At 33.0% G+C, this 12,301-nt stretch overlaps 2 protein-coding genes and 1 long non-coding RNA gene across 8 annotated transcripts; 1 reads left to right on the forward strand and 2 right to left on the reverse strand.

The window, feature by feature from the left end:
• Positions 1,553-4,239, reverse strand: LOC109345017 (galactan beta-1,4-galactosyltransferase GALS3-like). The gene is made up of 2 exons (XM_019583767.1): positions 2,908-4,239; positions 1,553-2,005 (listed from the first exon to the last, which is right to left on the reverse strand). The coding sequence occupies exons 1-2, from the start codon at positions 4,047-4,049 to the stop codon at positions 1,663-1,665; spliced, it is 1,485 nt and encodes a 494-aa protein (XP_019439312.1). The 5' UTR covers positions 4,050-4,239; the 3' UTR covers positions 1,553-1,662.
• On the reverse strand, positions 6,757-11,019 carry LOC109345018. 6 transcript variants are annotated; one of them, XR_002107376.1, is made up of 3 exons: positions 10,842-11,019; positions 7,846-9,444; positions 6,757-7,022 (listed from the first exon to the last, which is right to left on the reverse strand). XR_002107376.1 is itself a non-coding variant. In XM_019583768.1 (3 exons), the coding sequence occupies exons 1-2, from the start codon at positions 11,000-11,002 to the stop codon at positions 8,445-8,447; spliced, it is 1,161 nt and encodes a 386-aa protein (XP_019439313.1). In that variant the 5' UTR covers positions 11,003-11,019; the 3' UTR covers positions 7,939-8,369; positions 8,423-8,444. The 6 variants fall into 6 exon arrangements, 3 of the variants coding, with proteins under 3 accessions (XP_019439313.1, XP_019439314.1, XP_019439315.1); XR_002107375.1 differs by having other exon boundaries at positions 6,757-7,049; XR_002107374.1 differs by having other exon boundaries at positions 6,757-7,206.
• LOC109345020 lies at positions 6,957-7,478 on the forward strand. The gene is made up of 2 exons (XR_002107377.1): positions 6,957-7,042; positions 7,074-7,478. It is a non-coding gene; the product is annotated as an uncharacterized LOC109345020 (long non-coding RNA).

Genomic DNA, 12,301 nt, shown 5'->3' on the forward strand with positions numbered 1-12,301 from the left:
ATTGAAGAAAGTAAGCAATTTGATAAGACAATAATTTAGCATGTGGACATTCCTAGTCCTACCGACAAGACAACAAGGTACCCTACAACAACTGCAGAGGTTCAGCTATAGCCACGTATTTCTAATGAAAGAAGTAAACATTTTGAAGAACAAGTACATTGAAACTAGGTTATTGTTGGTTTAAGTTTCTTGGATACAGAGAAAGAATTATCATCAGTAAATCAATTTCGTATTTAAGTTATAAGACTTTTTAATCTAATAGACTAATTTTATGAGTTAAACTCTTTCATAATAAAATTATGACTAACTTCCTATCACATGCAAATCTAATATGTGAAAGCTGTTTCTACCATTTTTGTTTCAAGTTGAAGGAGCTTCAGCCATATTTTTATCCTCATGTTTGTTGGGTATTTCAAGTGTGAATGAAAAGGTTTCATATTGGGCAAAAATGGACGAGTTAAAGAGCATATAAGTTGATAGACTCATAGACCTAATGCCTTAATGTTTTGGGTCAAGATGTGGTGTCAATCCCACTTATATGCTTCTCCCAACAACAATACTACTAGTTATAACTTTCAGTCAAAGTGTCACATTCATGTCCTCTATAAGATCACACGCTTCCCTTAGTTTGCATCTAGCTCTATTTATTTTCTTAATTTCAGGCGCATCCTGCAATAATTACACGTGCATGTAGCATCATTTTCAATGATTTATGAATATAGCAGCTACTCTTAATACATCATTAGTCTAAATAAAAATACTGATAAGAATTATCTTTGTAATTTTACATCAATATGTTGTTAATTTAACTCATACACATTTATTTGCTGTAAGTGAAATATTGAGTTAACTTATAAATAGGTGGGTGTGTCCGAGGAGAACATGATTACTTAAAAAATAATAGACTTAGATTATTGTTATAACTTACCAATACAGATTTATTTTACTTGGACACCGAATGACAATACCCATATAAATTTGTGATTTCTAAAACATAATAATGATCTGATATAACTTTAATTTCAATCTAATAATGGACCTTCTAATATTAGAAATGATCCAAATTCCGGTTACAGGTGCCTAATGATTCAACATTCAAGCATCTCCTGTTAGAATACACATGTCACCCACATGCCCTTTTTTGACTTATACAAAAGCTAAGCCCTTTAATCAATGACATGTTCCTAAAACAAACATCACATAATTTTCTATGCAAGCAATAAAAAAGTAGTGCTTTCATCAAAATTTATTAAGGAATAAGAATCCGAAATATGATTGAAGAAAAAGATGCATTCACACCAGCAAAGCAACAGAAGCATATTAGCCACACAGGTGGTGGAGATTCCTTCACCTCATGCCTCAAACCCACAATGTTATTATATCATTCATCTTTTATTAATTTCTTTTTACAAAATACAAGAGATAAAAAGAATACAATAAAATAAAATAGAGAAGACAAAAGAAAAATATAAAAATGCAATACAATCATATACCCATAAGTAAATATAAAAAATAAAAACTATCAAATAGGAAAAAGAATAAAAGAACTCATAAATTTCTATTCTACCATAGGCTAAAAAAATTATTTTGTAACTAAAAAATATTTAAGGTTATGATTCTCAATCCGACCTAATAAAACTAAGGTTTGATTATTGGTTGTTGTTACTGTGATTTATGTACACTAGATCGAATCATCTTGATTTCAAATTTCTTGATCACACCAGCAATGTCTCTCATGGTAGTGTCCAATTCATAAGGGGTTTTTTCATATGTGACTTGTGTTGAATTTACAAACATTTTGCATGATTCTTTCCTTTCTGCTATGGTTCCATGATAATGGAAATATTTGATCATCGCTTCTGTTTTGTGAGTTGTTTTTCCTTGTAGGTTCTGTGATATGTGAACCCCAGTTGCAAACAAACTACGTGGTTGCACAGCATATTTTCTATCTCTCCTAATCCCTTTCTTTACATCTTTGTATATCAGCTTCTCAAAACCCCATTTCCTGCATTTTCATTTCACAACATGTGTGAGAGATATTACACATAACACAGCTACAAATAACAATCTTATGGGACATGATCCCAAAATGTGTCTTTTGTTGGGTGTGTAGCATATGTAGCAATGATTTAAATTGCGTACTGCAACACATGATGCGGCTGTAATAATGCAATACGGTGACCATTACAACCGTATCACATTGTTGCAATTGTGATGTGACATTGAATCACAATGAAGTAGCCGCACCAGGGCACAGCGCACCGCATTGAATTCAAAAATATTTTTTTAATCACAAACTAATTTACACTGACGGTCACAATCCGCATTACAATAGTCACAATGACCATAGTAACTACAACCGTTAGCATAATCACAACGGCAATTTCAAGCAAAAATCAAATAACTACTATTATTGAGAAAACAATGGACATGGTAAATAGTAATTTTGAATATTGAAAAGTGTGAGAACACCCCAAGAAATAGGTCATAATCAAATATTACTCTGGTGGACCAAACAACACGGTCATAAAACAAAACTCGAAGCCACGCCACCTCCACATGTTATGGCTAGAGAGAAAAAAACAGAATCCATACCAGAAAAATGGTCTCATATCATGTACAAACAAATACAAACAAAACAGTTTAATTAAAAATATATCATTTTTATTTAATATTGATTTTATTAACAGATCTTACAATTGTTTGATTCATTCATTTCTATCAATAACACAAAAAACTCAGTTCATTTTCTGCTTCGAATTTGCATCTTTGTATCATATAAACACTCAAATTAATCCAATCCAGCAACAAAATGCATTAACAGATAACACTTAAGAAAATAGATGATGATGATAACTATTTAGCCAAATTAAAAGAAAACAAGAAAGGGGTAACAAACCAATGTACCTATGAGTTTTGCCATAATCATCAGAGTGGCAAACCTTGCTATTCATAGTCATCTGTGAAATTGTGAACTGATTATACTCCTCTAGTGAATCCATCACAGTCTTAATATTACTCTTAGGAGGAACATAAATATACTCATCAACATCAAAGAAGAACATCCACTTAGCCATAAACTTATACCTATGCAAGCAATCATTCACCACCATGAACTGATTATGATAATACCCATCAAACCTCTCTTGATCCCTTATATCCTGCAAAGTCACATACCCAAGATCCATCCAAGGCTTCAAAACCTTCAACACCTTTTCATGCACCCCACCAGCATCATGTATCACAAAATGTGATCTTGGCCCGAAAAAGTTAACATGGTAAGCGATCCACTCTCTCACTCTATCTGGGTTCAAGTCCCCATATAAGGATGAGCCACAATAGAAGTAATCATACTTAGGTTTTGAAGTGAAAATAGAAACATCTAATGTACTAGGTTTTTCTGTGAGAACTTCAAACTTGTCTGTGATATTAAGGTTTGTGTCACCACCACCTGAGGTAGAAGCATAGAGGATAAGTTTTCCACCATTGTTATCGGTGTTAACAGATTCTGAGAAGGTGCAGTTTACAACAACTACGGTGTAAACTCTTCCATAACCCCAATCTGGGAGGATTTTGTATCCAACGGTGGATATTGGTTTTGTTGATAAGTTTGTTCTTTCGTTCGGTTCCCAATGGCACTCGTAGGTGGGGTTAGAATAAAGATGAAGAGGCTTTGAAGATATTCCAACAATGGCAAACGTGTTAAGGCCTCCTCTATAAGCACCCATGGTTATGAAGTTATACGCTGCTGTACCATATGGGTTGAAAACACGCCTTATGATACCGTTTTGGAGGAGTTGTTCTTGCGGTGGTGGCAGCGGCCGTGATGGTGGTGGTGAAGGAGGAAGAGTGGTAGTGACAACTTGAGAGATACGTGAAATACACACTCGAAGATCAGAAGTTGAGATAGTAAAAGGAGAATTGATGAACTGAAGAAAGGTGGCAACAAAACATAGAAGGAGAAGAGTTGTTAGAAGAAGTTTGAGCTCTGCAATATAGTTTCCTAATAACCCAACAAAAAATTTCTTTTGTTCCCTCTCTTTGCCCATTTTGCTTCAGAAAATTGTTGAGACGCAGAGACAAAGAAGTAAAAGGGTGAAATATGAATCCTCTTTGATATTGGAGATTCCAATACAGATTAATGTTTATATTAAGAAGGGGAATAGAGAAGAGTTATTAAAAGGGTGTGAGGTTATAAGAAGGAATAAGATATGTAAGGTATGATTTTATACTCAGGGTTATGTGTGAACTGTGAAATGATGCATTACAATTGATAATAATTTGTATGGGGACATGTTTCCATAGTTATATATAAGTTTAACCAATCTTATACGTATTAAGAAATCAGTTAAAACTAAATTAAGTGTATTGATTTAATAAAAAGAATATAAGTAATTATAATTATTATTTACTCTCATAATAAGAAATTTTTTAAATTAAAAACGGCATAGAACATTTTTAGAGGGATTAAGAAGGGTACATTGAATTTAATTACTTGTTTTATTTAGTTACGTGCGTATTGGATTAATGATAAATAAATGATGATTGATAAGTCTGTGTTTATTGTCCTAATTAATGTTTGGGATTGCCGTGAAACCAATGAGCTATGCCACTTTTGAATTTCATGGAAGAGAAAATTTGGGTGCATTGATGGGATAAGATCTTTTTACATTGAATCATACCCATTTATATTTATCCATCATTAATTATTAAATAAATTGATATAAATGAATAGTAAATAATAATATGAAATATTAAATATGTATAAATTATTATATTGGTAGTGTTAAAGGATACTTAACATATCTATTTGTTAATGTTTAAATATATCACATGAATTCGCTACAATTTTGGTGCAATAATCTATGCTGGAAATGAGATGGAAAAATTAGTCATTAAACATATATTATCCACTGACAATTTAGTTTTAAGAGTCATACAACGTGTGTCAATAGTGTCAATAGTTGATTGACCTGGGTGGAACAACATGTCAATTTTTCTCATTTTTCAAATTAACAATTGTTCTCATTTAAGTATTTTTATACGTATACATGTATACAAACTTTATTACATCAACTTTAATTGTTAGAGCAAATTTATTATTAAAATTCACAAGCTTTCACAAAATATGTTATGTCTTTAAATTTATGTTGATGAGCAGTATAAATTTGATCTCGTTAACTCGCTTGAAAATTTGTGAACTATAATTTAGTCGAACTTGAGCTCCAAAAGTAGCCTCAAGCCAATCCTTAACGAGTCAATTTGAGCCAAGTTTGACTTGACTCCTTTCCACAACTAGGGTCGACACATAGTATATATAGACAATCTTACTATTACAAACGAAAATGTTATTTCTGGGATTTGATGATATGATCCTCCTTTGGAGATCCTTGAAAAATGACATATTTAGTGGAAAGCTTTTGGGTTTGGGTGTTTATCATAATTGTTAAAGCATAAAGTCAACCTTGGAGCAAAAAGGTAGGATCGTATAAGCGGTGGAACATAACACGAAGTGTAGCTGCACTTAAAGGTTTTGGGGTAAAGGACCAGCCCAATAGCACAATTTGAATAGAAGAGATGAATGAAGAAGCAGTACAACATGAGTTTGAGTTTTATAGAAGAGGTAAATAAGTTTCTAATAAACTATTTAGTTTCTCAATGTGAGGCTGAAGATGTAAGGGTCAACAATTTTTTTCTTTTTTAAAAACGTGTTGGGCTAAAATTAGGATAAAAATGGTTTAGGCTGGAACCCAAGTAAAAAATCCAAAATTAAAAAGGTTAAAATGATTGCTCTCCATCCTCAACACGACAACATGCATGCTGAGTTGACACTCCAGCATGTCATTCTGCCACTGGCACACTTTAGTTATATCTTGATTCCTTAACTAAATGCAGAAACATAAATAACAAGGTTGGAGGTGGTTTTGCGGAATGTAATAAATGAAATGAAGAACTCGAGTGATGCTACAAGGATGGTTGATAAACCAGCAGTTGGACACCATAAAGGGTGATTAGCCCGACAATAAGTCCCTCAATCAGTTTAGCTAAGAACTAAGAAAAACACTCTTGACAATACGCACTAAGTAATACATTTAAGTTAAGATTCATGTTGAATTCATTCAAGTATTCAACAAAATGAAAGTAAATTTATATACATGTGAGCTAGACAAGAAGACATCTCTCATTAATAAAAGTACAAGTTCTAATAAATCGATAAATTTCTTGTCCCCTACTAAGTCATTTGAGGCAAGGAAAATATAAACCTTTGAAAGGTCACTCGCCATAATAAAAAACATGGAATTTAGCCTAGAAGGTTCAATAAGCACTTATTCAAAAAAGGAAATTGCAACAAAATCAAAATGTTGTCCGACCACATGGTCAGAGCGTGGATGGACCCACAATCTAGATGACTAGATGCTTCAACTCTTCAATGCAAAACACTACCCTTGGCTCCAAGTCTTCTTCCTTTGATTAGGACCACCATAACTTATCATAATGCCTCTTTGGCCTTTCTTGTCATAGGTTCTCCTAAACCTTGAAGTTTTTGATGTTGTCTATCCTTGTCCATGTCCACATCGTCTGAGCTCATGACCTCCATGTTACAAGGCAAACAACTTTATTGTTGCACTAAGGTTCATCCTCTCAATCTAGGATAAGGATATGGTAACAAAATCCGACAATATAAGCAACCAACATACTTTATAGGGCAAGCCTCGTATCCTAAACATAATGTCAAACTTCAAAAGGTTGAGATTTAAAGCACAACAAACCAGCAACAATTTCATGTAGCAAAATTGTTAAGACACATATAAAGTCAAACTCGACAAACTAATAACCAATAACAAGCATACCAACACCTTATATCTGATAATCAACAAGGACTTTGACCATCCTTGGATGAAAAAAGTAGCAAAAAATCCAAAAAATGCACCAACATTGTAGCCAAGGAGATACCTATAAGCAGACCCATCTGAAAAGATGTTAACTTCTAATGCATTTCCATGAATCTTCTTTTGCAATAGCTTCCAAGGCATAACTTACAGTTAGTTCTGAGAAAATATATTAAACCAGAGGTATCAGAAACTCAGAATCATAAGCCAATGACTTCAGATTTTCACACTTATCCTTGAACAAAGTAAATTCCTCCACACAATCTTGGATGTATCTCTTGACAGAGAACTTGAAATTAGGGCTTCAAAGTTCAGGCTAATAAACATATGAATGTCTAATAGGTTAACACAAACATATGCTGACAACAAGAGTGTGTATGACAAGGTGACTAAAAATGCGGACCATATTTGTTGTCTCATAATTGTGTACCACTATTTGTGATTAGTTGAAAAAATATATTTAAGTTAAATATTTAATAACTAAGTATTTTTCTGATCAATCATAAGCAGTGACACAGAGTGGTACACTTTTTGGGACAGGAAATGTTCACCCCTAAAAAAGAGAGGTCAATCTATGAATCCGGCACGCAAAAAAGTTATCTTACTCATACAGAGTGAAGCTTTCGAAGAGGTTTGATTATGACTACTTGCTAAATAAAATTTAATACTCAGACAGCACCAATGTATCTGTTGTCAACTACAAACAGCATCATGTGGACATAAATTAGATCTTCACCAATGACCTTGGTGTTATGATCATACTACGTGTGATTGAAATGGTAACACTATAGAAGGGAAAAACATTTACAAGTTTACAGTTTGCACATAAGAGATAACTCTAGCCTTAAAACATCCTTAAAAAATATTCCAAGTAAATTGCAAAGAATTTAAACCAATCGACAATCAAAATTACAACTGAAGCTTCAATTCAAGTTCATTAGGTCTAAGAAATTACCTCACTGGAGTCTAAACTGGGTTACTCCGAATATGAGAAGAGGAGAAATAGTATTAATCTTAGGCAAAACCGAAGGGAGAAAGACAACTGGAATATAGTCCTGCATCCTCAGACTAGAGTTACAGCATGTAAATCCATATCGTTTGAACATTTACCCACTTTAAGTATTAGATGCTTTTACTGTTCTAAATAAAGAAGTGATACAACATATCTAATGTACTGATGAATACGACAAGAAATCCCACAAGATACCCCAAAAAAAAAGTTGAAGCATGTCGAGTGGTATACTTATATTCAAAATATCCACTTCCTCTGCACCAAATGTCTCAATTTTGTGAAGTTCTATATCCTGTTAAGTTTGTCTCTCTCTAGCCTCCAGCCTCAAATGCCAATATTAAACAATCAACTCTTAAAATCTGCATCTCTTCTCGTAGAAGGTTCCATAATAAGCATCACATGTTGATACTATCATCCTTCAGCAAAATCAATTTCTTTGTAAGGTATATTGATTTAAACTAACAACTCTGACTGTCATGTAATCCACAATAATGAATTTCTCACTACACTGACAAATGACCCCCCTTTAACAGGTGGATGTATCAATTATGCAGTTTCCCATTTATTTCCCGAATCAATAACTTTGAACTATCAACAATGCGTTTGCTTTCATGAACTATATGGCGACATAGTTCATGCCTTGGAGCTGGTCTCAGTGATCTTAATTCATAAAGAGGATTTTTTATGACATTACTACTATACAACTCCCTTGCTGGCTGGACATGATTCAACCAGAAATCAGATAGTGCCATTTTCATTGCATACCAATACTCTGCATCCCGATCTAACCTGAAAAGGCTACTACCATGAGGAGTCCAAACATAAAAATCCATCCAATCCCTTCCTAGAATCTCCATTAATCCTTGCGCTTGAGGAATATAGTGAATTGGAATTCGCGACCAAGGGTACGCTCTACTCATGTCTCCATTGAAATATGGACACTTTATCTCTAGTACTCCACGAGAAGGCAACTCATACACCAGGCTGTCAACTATACCATCAGGTGAAGCAGCTAGCCAATCATCTTCTGGGTCTTCACCATAAACCTGAAATTCGGGAAACAATACAGTATTTCCAGTTATCAGTTTGTATCTTTCAAGTGCTTCCTCCTCTTTGATATTGCTCCAACAGGTGGCAAGGTTTCCAGAGAATGGTTCAATAGCACCAATCTTCTCTAACCAAAGCTGGACCCTTCGCTGACGCCAAAACCCAATAGCACTAGCAAAAGTGCTGGCTGTCAGCTTGTGTTTCCTACGCATTTGCCAGTTTTTAAACCAGTGTTGAAGACTGGGTGCTTGAAGGACAGAATAAGTTTCACCAGATGTGAATTTTGACAAACTAGAACTTGTTCCCGGACTTCTGGATGGGACATAAGGAGCATGGTTACTAGTATTAGATCCTCCAATGACCAGAGCAGAAGTATTGCTACTGAAGTTTCTCTTATTACCCCTACATTCAACAAGTGCACCCATATGCCAGCTACTTTTACGTGTGTACCATTGCAGCCAAACAACAACAGAGAACGAAGAAGCAATTTCTCCACTGTTAAAAAAGAGGAAGTGTCACTTGAACAGTAGATATAAGCTAGGAAGCAACTGCTACTCAGAAAAAATAGATAAATACCGCTTAAGAGAACCAAAGTCTAGGTAATCAAAGGTGCTGAGATTCTAAGAACAAGCATATGGTGTCATTCTACATTTATTTTTGTTATTATGATGGTGTTGACTTTCTACGAACAATTCAATCTTCAAAATTCTTAGAACCTATTTGCAAGTTGATTTTTGGAGGGTAATGGAGGGAAGGATAAGGCTTGGGATCCATGAAATACACTAGTGAGATGACTCTCAAGCATTCCCTTTCATTTCTCTCCAAAAACCAACTTGCAAACAGATGCTTAGGATTGCACATGTCATGACCACAATCACAAACGGAGGAGTGGAGGACAATTATTTTTTTGTTGAGAAAAATAGTCACCACCAATTACATTTAACTTGAGAAAAATTGGAAACCTCAAAAAAGGTCTTTGAAACCAGGTTTAGTTCAGAAATCAACTGTGCAAAAGGAGGGTGGAAACTAGCACACAGTATCCATGATACACACTTGCTATTGCTAAGACTGCTACCTAAAGCAATTGTGCATATTAATAATATCTCGCAAGACACTTTTTTTTACCACATTGATTAGAAGCATATAAGGGATATTGTTTTTAAAAAATTGGTTGACTATAAAAAAAGGAAGCACCAAAAGATATAATGAGAATAAACTTACAAGTATTACAAAGGCATGAATTAGCATTAAAATGGCCACACAATCACATGTTGACACTTAATATTAGAGAACATAAAAGATTGAAGAAAGTAGAAAAGCTCCATAATGAAGGATAAAAGACACACTGCATTCAAATTCAAAACAAATTTATCTTGCACAGCATGATTAGACATGAATTTTCTCTGAATATAGTTACAGTATAGAATATAATACCGAGTAGAATGTTATAATGGTGGTTCCTTAGTGGTTGGTAAAGCTTCAAAGAGTGAGAACTTGATGAAGAGAACTGAAAAAAAAAATAAGAATAGTTCAAACTTTCAAAGCCCAGAAATTCAATAAGCCACCACAGAATTATACTATGAGTAACAAAGAAACTTGCAACAAATTAACAAAAAAAGGTAAATTTGACAATGCAACTTGAAACTGGACTTTGTTGACACACAAACATAAACATATATAGGACTAAAGTTGATTTCTAAGTGAATTAGCAATAAAAGTTGAATTTTTTTAGCACTAAAAATTGAAACTTTAGGCAGAAAAGAATGAAAACTGAGAAGGGGGCAAAACCAATTTCCAATAACCGAAGCCTTGAATGGGCATTGTTTGTTTTCTAAGATAGAAAAACACAGTGCAAAAGCCTAAGATAGAGAAGTGAGAAAGAAGCACAATACCATACAATTGATAAAGGGTACAGTAGCGGCGGCGGTGACGGTGGCGCTAATGGTGGAATGAGGCGGGTGATGTTGGTTCTGCTTCTCATATAAAGGTCTATTCCAGGTTTTATGCGAACACATTCTAGAAGTTGGGGGAGTCTCGGAAACACGCAAACCATAATTTTGTTTTCTTAAAATGGGCACGTGTCCAAATGCGAACCGTGAGATTAATCAATGGTTTGGGCTTTTGGTTTCAATTGCGACATATTTTGAAGTTTATGGTATTTAATTATTTTCTACCAATATATTTTTAAAATTAAATAAAATAGTCTGCCAAATAAAATAAGTTATTTTAATGTTAGGAAATATATTTTATACCTCATAATTATCTTTAGAAGAATAGAAAAAAGATGGATGTAGTAATAGTGTGACAATTTTTTTTTTTACTATTTTTATATAATTTATTATAATTTACTCTAAATAAAAGTAATACAAATGAATAATGAATTGAAATTGTATAAATTTTACAATGATATTTCATAGACATTATACTCAGACAAATAAGTAATCGTATTAGATTTAAATCAGTCACTCATGTTAATGAATTAAGGGATCATTGGTTGAACAATTAGGTTACTATTACACCAATTGACTTAGTTACATTTAAAAAATCATAGAACTTGTTAAAATTATTTAATAATTTTACCCACCAAAATTAAAAACATAATCACAGCAAAGTCTCAATCTAACAAGTAACAATGAAGATTTTAATACAATAAAATCTTAGAAATAAGTTGAAATATTATCCAACAATATAAGTTTTACATTTTAATCATAAGAAAACTAAATAAATAAGTTTAAAAATGACTTCAACACTAAGATTTTGTTATGACATAAGCTAATAAAGAACAAATGTAACTATATAATGACAAATATAGTTATAAATAAATTGAAAGCACCAAAAAATTTCCTCTCAAAGTGAATTTTTGTCCTCTCAAGTTAAGATTGTGACATGTGACACAATCAAATATATAATGGTTATTATTTTTAATAAAATAATTTTTAAATTTGATAAAGTTTCATCTCATCTCATATTTCAGTATTAGGCTCTTCAGTATCGAGAAGAAATTGAACTCTCTCAAAACAATATATAGTACTTTTTAAAGAAATTGTTGTATTAGTCAAGTCAATGATTTATATTTAAACCGATTGAGTCGAACCAATTTATATCAGTTTTGGTGCATAATCAATTAAATGAGTTACTCGAACCAATAAGATATCCAATCTTTGTTCGAATACGCATGTATGAGTTGAGTTCAACACTTATGATAAGAGTTAATATTTATATATTGTCAGTGTAAAGATTTATACAAATCATTACACTATTTACCATTTATTTGAATCACTTTATCGAAGAATCAACGATGAATAATACAATAATATTATATAAACTAATATAATGTGAATATATACATTAG

The sequence above is a fragment of the Lupinus angustifolius genome, chromosome LG04 (assembly GCF_001865875.1).
Source record: "Lupinus angustifolius cultivar Tanjil chromosome LG04, LupAngTanjil_v1.0, whole genome shotgun sequence".
Lineage (NCBI taxonomy): Eukaryota > Viridiplantae > Streptophyta > Magnoliopsida > Fabales > Fabaceae > Lupinus > Lupinus angustifolius.